We start from the raw sequence: 12,416 nt of genomic DNA on the forward strand, positions 1-12,416 counted from the left end.
AGTACTCTTCCAGACTCTACCTGGATGTCTTCAATCATGGGAAGCTCATCACTTTGTAAATTTGGACATTAACATGTGAGTTTGGCTTGCCAGAGAATCTTTGAGCAGATACGTATTGTTCATGAGCTTTGCAAGTTGTTTAAGTGTACCTCTGCCCAGATGGGGATTAAATCTGCTTATCCAGTTGAAACTCCTCATGCAGTTATTTCAGATCCTGCTTTTGTACTAAAAATGAATAGTGGACTGAGAAGCACAATCCTCAGATAGACAAAAAGTTGTTAGAGGCTGAAAGGCATGATATGGGAGAAAGAAAAGAGGGAGATACAAAGGAAAGAGGTTAGTACTAGGAAAAGTGATAGATGAGGTGAACTTGAAGTCACTTCATTTATCCAAACATGAGCGTAAAGAGCTCATGGAGCTTAGAGGAGGAGAGTACATAATGGGTCTCTGTGACAGAAGGAACAGGCTTTTCATCTGGCTGATTCCTATGATCAAGGTAAAGTGGCTTTGGGGGAAGACTGTTGGGCCAAAGACCCTTACATTCCAGAACGGTACTTTCTGTAGCAGCTCAGTGAACAACATCTTAACCCTGTCTCCATGCTCTGCCTGCTGAAGCCTAAAGAAAGACAAGCATGGCCACTTCCTCCACACTCTTTCATGAACTGCCTGAAGCTAATTTAAGAGCTTACTTCAAGTGTCTTTTGGGTCCACTGGGTCTCTTTTCTGGCCCAGGTCTGCAAGGTCAGGGAGTTGCTTGGGAAACTTAGGGATGAGGAGCTGCATTCCTAGGCAAATGACTATCTTATCTTAGCTGATAATCTCACAGATGAAATGGGAATCCACATGTCCAGCAAACTTTCTTTCCCAAATCAGAAACCCCAGCTGTCCTCAACATCTCTGACTATTAGTTATGCTTCCAAATAAAGATAAAGATGTTTTCTATTTTTTTTTTTTTTGCAAAGAAAATTATCCCAATGACTCCAACATTGTGACAGGAGTTTGGTCTAGAGCTGGGCTTATCACACTTTAATGTGCATGTGTAACACTAGGGATTTTGTGAAAATACTGATGTTGAGTCAGTAAGAATGGGATGGACCTGGGATTCTGCATTTCTAATAAACTCCCAGGTGATGCTGATGCCACTGGTCTGAGGTCCGCACTTTGAGTAGTAGCAAGGGGCTAGATGACCTTGAAAATTCATCCAGTTGGATATTTCTTCTCAAAGTCTAAGCCAGATTAGGTGTATGTCTATATACACTTTACCTATTGCACTAATATCTTGCTTTAAATTATTCCCTGTGTTTGTTAGCTTATTTGGGATGACATCTATCATATTTCCCATTTCTTCCTCTTTTGCCTTCACAACTCTCAGCTCCTTGGAAGCACAAGCCATCTGCTTCTGCCACCAACCATCCCTTCTTTTTTGCTTTCATCTCCTGACATTCTGGCCCTGTCTGCTCCTCTGATGTCATCTCCCACCACTGTCTTATGCTTCACTACATTCTGCTATGTTGGCCTTCTTCTGCGCCTTGCACATATCAGTCTCATTTCTATCTCTCGGTCTTTTCTTTTGCTGTTCTTTCCTGTTTGGAGTACTCTTCCCCCAGATCTTTGCATGGCTGGTTTCTTCTCATCATTCTGTGGTCAACTCATATGTCACCTCCTCAAAGAGGCCTTCCTTGGCCATCTAGCTAAAACAGTGTCTTCTTTCCTCAGTTACCTTTCATTATATTCACATTCTTTATTATTTTTATAATACTATACAATATCTAAGATTATTTATTGGTTTTGAGGTTCAATGTTTATATCTCTCTATTAAAATATAAGTTCCTTGAGGATAGAGACCTAGTCTGTCTTGTTTGCTGATGTATCCCCAGTTCTATATAACCTAGAACAGAACTTGGTACATACTGCTTTATACATAATTCTTGGCTGACAGAGTGTATTTCTGAACATTCTTATTCACTCATTGAACACTTTATCTCCTGGATCATCATTTGTCTTTATCCTTCTCTGGTTTATTCAACCTCAGCATTCTTGTAGATGGATGGCCTATTCCACGCTGGCCTCACTTTCATCAACCTATTCATCCCACCTCAGCCAGAAAACTCCTGTGGTAACCTCCTGGATCTTGTTATAGTGAGTAACTAAATTAATTGCCTCCAGTATCTCAATTTCAGGCATCTCCTCTCTGATCATGCTCCTGTTCTCCCAGATGACTTACTCTGGTGCCTCTACTCCAACAAGTTTTCCACATCATCAAGATCTCCAATTCATTGACCTCACCATTTCACTAACCTTACCACATTACTCATCACCCCTTCTCATGTCCTCTTTTCCCTTCTGTCCACCTTAGATTCCCTGGTCCATTATTGTGATCACTCCCTTGAAAATGCTTTCAACTCCATTGCCCATTTCTTTTCGCATTGTGTCTTCCTGGCAAATCTCCTTCAGATTTCACCCAACCACCTATCTTTTCTATACCTGTGCTTAAGCATCAAAATAGACTGAATAAAAGTCCCAGAGTTTAGCTGATTGATTTTGCTTTACCATAAGCCTCAGTTGGGTACTCGACGCTTCCTGAAAACACTACCACATGTCCCTAATGTGTTTGCTTTTTCACTTCCTTATCTTAGAGAGAGTGGCTTTCAACCTTAGTTGCACATTAAAATCATCTGGGGATATTATAAAAACCCTAATGCCCAGGATATAACTCATTTCATTTAAAGCATAATCCCTGAAGGTGAGATTTAGACAGCAGTGTTTCATGAAGCTCCTCTCATGATTACAGTGTGCAACCAAGGTTGAGAACCACTGCTCTGAGAGGACTATTTCACAGTTGTTTCTGCCTCCTATAACTTCCAATGACTGACTCCTCCTTCCATACCCCTCTCTCAGCTTCATCTCTTTATTAAGAAAATAGAATTCATTTTAGGGACATTCCCTTCTCTTTCATTCAACAAATCTACAGACCCACCTCTATCTTTTCTCTTTCTTTCTTTGATAGCATTTATCAATACCTATATTAGCATATTTATTTACCTTATTTACTTGTTTATTGGACAGAAATGAAGACACAAATGGTGTCTATCTTGCTCATTGCTATATAATCAGTGCTTAACACACTATGCTTGGCACATAGTATGTACACGTTTACTGAATTTATAAATGAATAAATATGAATAGGTAGTGATATATGTGCTGAATATCATTTTGTCAAGACAACACAGGTTATAATGTGGATTATAGCCTTAGACTCTCAATACTAGCGTTAGAGTAGTTGTGTACTTTTAAATTTTATCCCTTTTCACTACTGCATTCCACTCACTGTTGAGAATCAAAGGTGAATCTCATTCCAGCTTAGCCACTAATTTACTTATTTTGTAACTTTGGGAGTCCCTTTCATTTTTGGGGGCTACATTTTATCATCTGTAACATGAGAATGTTAGAGGAGATAATCTTGAAGATCTTTGTCAACTTTGATATCTATGGAGTAGTGATTGCTTAACACTATTAGGTAAATGATAATGTGTTCATTGAATAATTGGAAAATCTGAGACACAGAGAAGCTGGGTGCTTGCCCCAGGTTACCCACCAGTAGTGAATTCAGCTCTTTACTCTTTATTCAAAGCCACAGACACTGTTTGGACTATTTGCTCTCAGATCCATTCTCCAATCTTTTCCTGCAAACTAAATTTCTTAGACTCCCTTGTTGTCCCACTTCTTTTGTCCAGTGAGAGACACCTGTGGGAGATTGGTGGGCAGAAGGAGGGAGGAAGCCAGGGTATTTCTTTCACCTCTTGCTTCAAAGAGATGTATTCTGGAAGGGTTGCTGCATCTTCTCCATGACTCCAGCTTTTGTTGAACAACTCTTCCATTCATGGCACCTGCAACTCCAAGCCACCCACCCCATGTTTTTAGCTTTAGTTTAGCACCAGTTTCTGGGTTCTGGCAAAATTACTTTTTCCCAATATCCACCTAGCTCTAGGAGTGATGGCAGTGTTATGTGGTTGCTAAATGCTGGCTTGCTTCATCATCCCCTATTTGGCTTCTTAGTTCTGCCAGTGTGATGTGTTCCCTGTATGAAATGAAGTCTATTTAAAAAGATCTAGAGTGATTTCTATTTTCCTGACTGGATCATGATTGATATAGGCAACTTAGAGCTTGTCACTACTACATAAATTGGTTTATATCCTTCAGAGTATATATCACAATCTTTAATTATCTTGTTTACCTATTTTTGTTTATCTCGCCTCCACTCCAAGTAAATTGTAAGATCCATGCAGAACTTTGCATTGTATCTTAAGTATCTATTCCAATGCCTGGCACATAGGGGCTCAATAATACTGCTGAATGAATGCATCCATCAAAAAATAATCCAAGTTTTACTGGATATATCGTATATGCCAGTCTCTGTTGTAGGAGACACCAAGGTTAGTAATTCATTGTCTCTGCTTAAAAAAACTAATTTATAATTCCATTTAAGTGACAGTAAGTAGAAAATGTACACAACCAGTATATTAATTTGCCGGGGCTGCCATAACAAAGTACCCCAGGCCAGGTGGTTTAAACCACAGAAATTTATTTTCTCACAATTCTGAAGGCTAGGAAGTCCAAGATCAAGGTGGTCTCTTCTGGGGCCTCTCTTTGGCTTGTGGATAGCTGCCTTTTCCTTTGTCTTTATATGGTCTTCCCTCTATACCCACCTGTGTCCAAATTTCCTCTTCTTATAAGTAGACATTGGATTAGGCCCTACCTTAAGGATCTTATTTTTACTTAAATAAATACTTCTTTAAGGACCCTATCTCCAAATTCAGTCACATTCTGAAACATTGAGGTTTGGACTTCAACATACGAATTTTGTGGGGACACAGTTCAGCCTGTAATAACCAGTAAGTAAAAGATCATTTTCTTCAATATTTTGTAATAACCTATAATGATAAAGAATATGAAAAAGAATATATATGTATAACTGAATCACTATGCTGTACACCAGAAACTAATACAACATTGTAAATCAACTATACTTCAATTAATAAAAAAAAGTATCATTTTCAGTTGAGAAAGCTAAATGGTGGTGCTATAGAAGTTAGATAAAAGATGATAAAACCAGGTCTTGGAGTATTCCAGGAAAGCTTTCTAGAGGGTGTATTCCTAGTGTCAGGTCTTAAAGAGTCATGATAGCTTGAATGGGCTGGTTGTCAGAGAAGATGCATCCAAGAAGCTTAATGTGAGTGAAAGCCCTGAAGTGAGAAAGTGAGGAGACATTGTAGATTCTCTGACTACTGAATTGTCAGACTTGGGAGGAAGTTGAAAGGTCACCCAGGCTAATCTCCCGTTTGGTTCAGGAATCCCTTGCCAAAGGGCCATTCAGCTTCTGCTTATACCCTTCCCAGGACTGGGTGCTCATCAAGGCAGCTGCTTCAGTCTTTGACTAGCTCTGTCTGGCCAAAACGATTGCTTGGATGAAGAGAGGAGAGTTTGCTAGGAAGTAGAGGACAATAAGGTGGTATGTGTAGCATGCCGGTGATGTCTTCATATCAATCACTTTCAGGAATTTCTTTCTGATGTCATATTTTAATTCCCAATTGCTGAAGCTGCAGCCTCTGTTTTTGTAATCCCTTTCTTGCCTGAACTGCTCTGTGGGTCAGGAACCTTGAATTCTTGTCTTGTTTGATTGTGATAACATGGGCAAATGTCTTTCAATCTCTGGGCTTTAGTGTTCATGTCTGTAATAGGAGGCTAATTAACACTTCCTGTCGTGTCTTCCTCACAAGGTTATTTTAAGGCTACATGCAATAATAATGGGTGTGAATGTGACCCACAGTGTCAATTTTCAGCAGATACAAAGGTGCCAGCCTGGGTTCCACTGCCCAGAGTTAGGGGCAATCATGAAGAGGTGGGTGGTTTCTCCGTTTGCCTGTTTTGCTGATGTTCATTTGACTCATTCTCAGCAAAATAAGCAAATGGAAAATTCATCCATCAACAAGCTTCCTTTCATATTCCTGAGGGTGTGTGGAAGAATCCTGGAACGGTGTGTGTGTGTGAGCAAAAAGAGCATGGAAAGCTGCAGAGAGTAAAGTTGAGACTTTATCTTTTTATGTGACCTTAGACAGGTCTCTTTCATCATCTAAATCTCCATTTATCTATCCGTGAGATGGAGATACTAATGCCTACCTGCACAGAGTTGCTCTGAGAAGTGAAAGTGATAATGAGGATGAAAGCCCCAAGAGCATAGCACTAAGAGAGAAAAACCCCAGGGGAGTATGTAGAGGGAGTGCTGGGGGGGTGGGAAGCAGGAGAGTGCTAGCATGGCTCCACTAGAGCAGGATCTTATTATTTCAAAGGCTGGCCCAAAACCTCTAGCAACTTTGGAAAGGACTTTTTGCTGACTCGACATAACTGGGGAGCCCACAATAAACAGCGTCTAACTCCAGTGCAGCCGGAGGCAGGCAGAGGTGGCAGCTGCCTTCTGCTTGGGGGGAGGTTATTCACCCACATCCTTTCCCTGCACCCCACCCCCCAGATCTCAAGCCTTGGCAGGGGACAAAGGCAGTCGGTCGGGACCCCCCTCCCACGTCTTCCCAGGCCAAGAACCGCGGGAGCTCGGGGCAGAAAAGCAGAGCCTGCCAGCAGGGATGGAACAACCTGACTGAAGGCGAGGTCCGGGACGGAGGGGATTGAGCTATAGGGCTGCGGAGGAGGGGAAGCGGAGGGGGCGCTGGGGCTTTCGCTTGCTCCAGCCCTGCCAACCCAGCCATCCGGAGACAACCGGCACCAGCCACCCGGGCCTTGGAGAAGCCTGACTCCGGACTCCATTAGCACCATGCAGTGGATAAGAGGTGGATCGGGAATGGTGAGTGCACGTAACCCCAGCTTTCCTTGCTTGAGCCTCAGTCCCCTAGCCCCACCCCCAGCTTCTTCACGAGCCGCCATGCAGTGAGCCCCTTAGCCTCTGCCCACCGACCTCTCCGCTGTCCTTGAGATACCAGTAAAATGCTGTGGCCATTTTAGTAGCCCTTGCTCGCCTGCCTGCCGACAAAGCCCCCTCCCATCCCCTTCCGCATTCTTAACACCCCCAAGTAGGATAGGAGAGGGGGTCACCTGGAAGGCCAGAGAGGCAAGGGGGCTGGTAGAGGGGCTCTCTGAAAGCAGTGGGGCTCACAGGAGATGGGGAGAAGGCACGGGGGTGGGAAGGAGGGGGCAGTCACAAAGCCTGGGACTGTGGAGGGGGCAGTATGGGAGAGCTGCATGATCCCCAAAATAGGCTACGTGTACCCCCTCTCTCTGGGACAAGCCAGAGAGCCACTCTCAGGCAGGCTGCCGGGGTGGGGGGAGCTCTGGAACCCTTCCTTGCCTGGTCTAGGGTCACCCTGTCCACACTTGGAGAGACAGCTACAGAAACAGAAACTACCATTCTGGAAATGATTCTGGATCCCATTCAATTAGGAGAGCTCTCCCCCTCCCCCCACCCAAGGAGTGTGTGCTTGTATGTGTGTTTAATACCATCCTCCAACAGTTTATTGTATGTCATGATGCTCCCTTCTCCACCTGGAGACCTTGGAATGACTTCCCTTGCAGAGAGGAAGTGGTGGTTGCATCTTGATGCTTCTCTGACTCAGCCAGGGGTAGCTCAATTCTGGTCAGGGACTCTGGGGCATGGGAGGCCACCATGCCTTTGTCCTCAGCTGGGAGGCATGGGCAAGAGGGCCTTGAAGGGCATTTGGGTTGGGTTAGCAGGCAGTGATGGCAATGCCAGCCCACACTTCTGCACTGCCATTCACAACCCACAGCTGAAGGAAAGTAGCCTGAAGCTGTTGGGTAAACATTGATATTTAACTCCTTTTTTGCTCCATTCTGGAAGGGAGGAGGGAATCTGGTGTGGGCTAGGACTGTATTCAGAGGAGCTGTCCTCTTTCCTTGCTTGCTATTTCCTTAGACCTCTATTTTAGTGATTCTTGAAGTCATCCAGTTTATATTTTCCAGGGCTTCAACAGACTCTTCTCAGATCTCCCTGTTTCCCTGGGGTCCCATCAGGGATATGTCAGATGTTTGTAGAACCAGAAAACTTTAGAGCAGGAAAAGACCTTCAAGTCTTTATTGTCCATCCAGGAAAGCTGAGAACCAGAGAGTGGGAGAGACTTGCCCAGGGCCACACAGCTCCATGAAGACAAAGCTGAGTCCAGCACAGGAGTCTCCTGACTGTCACTGTCCCTCCTGACTGCTCCACAGAATCATCAAATGGTGCTAAGAAAGGCAGAAAGGAACAAAGAGTCATGATCTTGGTAAAGGACTTCCTTCAGGCTGAACTAATGTCATGAAATTTGCCTGAAAAAGCCCATGGCAGTCCTGGTATTTGTGGCAGCTGGGTCTAGGTAATACCTCCCTCCACTTCTAAATATATTGTAGTATAGGAGTCCAGAGCCATCCACTGACAGCAGTCTAAATTAATGGAAAAGTTGAAGTTTTTTCAATTGTGTGTGAGAGAGAGTAACAGAAACTTTGGGGAGACTATGTAATTAAAGACTGATTGACAGAGAAATCACATAATATTTTTAGGGCACTGAGGTGGTAAATATTATATGATGAAAGCATTTTATTTAACTATTTGCCAGAATTCGAGACAGGAGTCGTAAATTCTATTATAGCCTGGAAGGTAGGAAACTTCTAGCTTTGGCCCTGCTACTGTTTGATAGAAATGCTTTGAGCCTCAGTTTTCTCACCTGTTAAATTTGGCTATTAGTGATCACCAAAATTCCTTCCACATCTGAAATTCCCAGATTCCTAAAAGTAAATGTTGGGTAAAATTTAACTAATGGTTCACTATGAGAAAATAGGAGTATATATTTAACCACCATTTTATAATGTGGCTAGTCAAAAGGTCTTTGCTTGTTCTTTCATTCACAAAGCCCTTGAAATTCAGATTGAGCTTTTCCTAACAGTAAGATTTCTTTTCAGAACATTTGACTATTGTAACTGATTTCGAGTGTCACATGTTACATGGAGGTCCTTGAACATAAAGCATCAGTTGAGATTTTGCGAAATAAAATCTATCTCAGTAGAGAATGTTAAAAAAAAACTGTGAGCTCACTTTTGATGGTAAATTGTTTAGTATATTTATTCATAGCTTATGCCTGAAATGTCAATTTGTGCTGGGTTAGGCAGTGTGCCTAGAGTGGAAAGAATGCTGGTCTCAGAGTCACAAATCTAAGGTTGAGGGGCCTGACTTTTACACTTCTCAGCTCTGAAACACTTGACAATTGTCAAACCTCTTTCATCCTCAGTATTCTTATCCATAAAATGGGGGGAAAGTACCTTTTTATCTCATAGGAGCTATTGAGGTTATTAGTTCATTCAGCAAAAATACAAAGTATCTGAGTCAACACTGATCTAGGTTCTGGGGAGACAATAGTGAACAGGAATAAATTCTCTATTCTCATGGATCTTACATTCTAGGGAGTTCACTAAACAATTACACAAATGACTCTACAATATGTCAGTAGGTGCTAAGCACTAAGAAGAAAAAGAAAACCTGATAAGAGAATAGAGAGAGATAGGACTAGGATGATATATTAAATAAATCAATCAGAGCCTCTCTGACTAAGGGGCATTTGAGCAGGAATGTGAAGGAAATGAAGAAACAAGCTCTATGGGGATGTTTAGGAGCAGAGGGTTCTAGCTGTTAGAAACATCCAAGGAGAGAGCACAACTGGCCTGTTTAAGGAACAGCAAGGAGGCCAGTGTCCTGGAGACACTTAATCTGAGGGATATGGGTAGTTTTGGGAAGGTTTTGAACAGATAAGGGACATAATCTGCTTAAATTTTAACAGGAGAATAGATTGTAGTGGGGCAAAAGAAAGAGCTGTAAGGAGGCTCTTAACATAGTCTGGGTTAGAGGTGATGGTGGCTTGGACCAGGGTGATGATAATTTGTATGAAAGGGTTGTAACTCAGAATTGTAGATGGTCTGTGTCTTTCTCCTTTATGACCACCCATCCATCCTCAGGTGGCTTGAGTGTGGGGCTAGAACGAACACAGAGTGGGTGAATACATGCAAGGGGATTTTATACCTAAGTTGATGATCAAATGATCTGCTTTGGGCTCCTGGCCTCTAGTGGGGCTAATTGAAGTTGGTTCTATGTGAATTACCAACGAACCAGTCTTTTGCTTTCTGATATTCTGGAGAATAATATTAAATATATTATTAGTACTTTGGAGATGTGATATACTTAACATATGTGACATCTGGAATGGATTATTTGTAATACTTTCTCCTGTATATGAAAAAATATTTTCAGTAATTATCAGTATTAATAATTATTTTCTTGATTTTTAAAATTTTCAAATAATTGATAATGAAAAAGAAGAGTAAACTTCAATTTTAAATAAATTTAAATTCAGTAACATCTCATGTATGATCTAAAAGGTGTACTTATTGAACAAAAATACTACATCTTACAGTTTGTATTGTTTTTCCCTGTTTTAGATTTTAAGTACAAATAAGAACATTAATTGGTCACATAGAATGACAGAATTGAAGTAACTTACATTGTCTCTTTGACTTTACAATTATTGTGCTATCATTGTTTACTTTGAAACTACTATTTACATTCTGTAACATATAGTACCAGAGAGATCTGCAGGTATGAAATGCACTCAAAGCTATCTTGAATGATCCTAAACCTTTACAAAGTGAAATGGACTGGAGGAACACGTGTAAAATCTGTGTGTGGGGAGGAGGTCAAACGTATAACTGAAAGTTCTCTGAATCAACTTCTGTGTAGGATACAATATTATTAAAGGATCAGTAACAAAAGGTGCTAATTTGAAATTTTATTACTGAACTCAACAGTAACAATTATTTAGAGCTTTGACCAACACAAAATTTTTCTCAAGGAGAAGTATTTTATTACTGACATTGTTAAAATTGCTGGTGCACGGTGATAATAAAAACACTTCGGCTTTTAGTCTTAAAAAAATCTATAGATAGTGCACTCCTTCATTGCTTGCACTAAGGGTTGTCCACTCTTATTGCTCCACCTTTGATATGCCACTGCCTTGGAGGATATGGAATCTTGGACTTAATTCCATAACAAAAAAATACCTTTTATTAAGGTCTCTGATGCAAAGGAAGAAGGGACTGTTGGGAGATAACCTGCAGTTATTGTCACAATTAAGCCACATGTATCTCTGCCAGTGTAGAAACACAGACTCTAAGGGCTTGAACTCAGCTTTCAACTTTAAGCCACAGCTTGATGGATGTGGCCAATAGTAAAATGTAGTCATTAGAAAATATGCTACCATTAATCTGGTGAAGGATCAATCAATCCGTGACACAACCTAGCCTTACTTTATTTCTTCTTAGTGACAGAGTCTTCTTGTGAAACCAAATGGATGGTGATATTCTTCACAGAGATTGGGAATACAGAATGAAGAGCAGCATTTAAAGAAGGGGTAGAGAGGGAAGATGACAAATACAGTCTGAGCCATTTGAGTCTTAGATGCTTGAGCAGCCTCAAATGGGAGATATCCAATAAGCAGTTGGTGATCCACATATTGAGCTCAGAGGAGGACTGGGAGACATTGGTAACAGTTGAAATTCTGACAGTAGATGAATTCCCAAGTGGTTTTAAATGCAATTCAGCCTCCAGAGGTGAGGGGTGGGAACAAAAATTGAGCCTTCTTTTTTAGGTGGCCTCCTAACCTATAGCAGGCTGAGTCCACTTTCTGTTATCTACTTCCTGAAATTTCCATGGCAACAGTATAATTTCAGGCTTTACTTTCAACAGTGTTCATGTTGCTTCTGGTTTCCTCAACTGTAATGTTCAAGGATGACCTTGGGAATAATTTAGTCCAACTCCTCAGATGAGGGGTCAGCAAACTACAGCCTGCCAGCCAAATCCAGCTCACAAGCTAAGAATGGTTTTTACATTTTTAAATAGTTGGAAAAAATGGAAAGAAGATGAATGTTTTGTGATTCACATATATGGAATTCTATGGAAATGTATATGAAGTTCAAGTTTCAACGTCCATAAATAAAGTTTTATTGGAACACAGTCATGCTCATTATGCCTTCATGATACAAAGGCAGAGTTGAGTAATTATGACAGAGACCATATGGCCTGAAAAGCCTGAAATATTTATTATTTGGGCCTTTACAGAAAGGATTTGCAAACTTCTGCCTCAGAGCCCTAGTATTACCATGGCAGCGCCTCAAGGGGAGGGGATGAAGAGGGGCAGGCAGAAGTTTGTGTCTCCTACTTTTGATTTATCCAGAGCACTTTGATTTTTGCTTTGCATACTAGGCTGTTGCTTAAGATTTTGGAAAAGCATTTTGCTTGCCCTACATTTTCCCCACATCCCACACAAAATGTTTTAAAATTAATTTTATAGATTGTGATAACTGAGTCTCAGAGA

General features: G+C 41.4%; 1 protein-coding gene across 15 annotated transcripts in view; it reads left to right on the plus strand.

Annotated features, from left to right (window-relative positions):
• ARHGEF9 (Cdc42 guanine nucleotide exchange factor 9) overlaps window positions 1–12,416 on the plus strand; it is a 410,653-nt gene that overhangs the window by 236,657 nt on the left and 161,580 nt on the right. Inside the window, exon 1 of one of the 15 annotated variants that reach the window (XM_045517190.2) lies at window positions 6,290–6,856. The exons of 13 other annotated variants lie outside the window; for them this stretch is intronic. In XM_045517190.2, the coding sequence (XP_045373146.1) occupies window positions 6,827–6,856 (30 nt within the window). In that variant the 5' untranslated portion in view covers window positions 6,290–6,826. Of the gene's footprint in view, window positions 1–6,289; window positions 6,857–12,416 lie in introns of those variants that run through there. One more of the 15 variants, XM_074359756.1, reaches the window with a different exon arrangement.

This window comes from Camelus bactrianus, chromosome X, assembly GCF_048773025.1.
Source record: "Camelus bactrianus isolate YW-2024 breed Bactrian camel chromosome X, ASM4877302v1, whole genome shotgun sequence".
Taxonomy (NCBI): Eukaryota; Metazoa; Chordata; class Mammalia; order Artiodactyla; family Camelidae; genus Camelus; species Camelus bactrianus.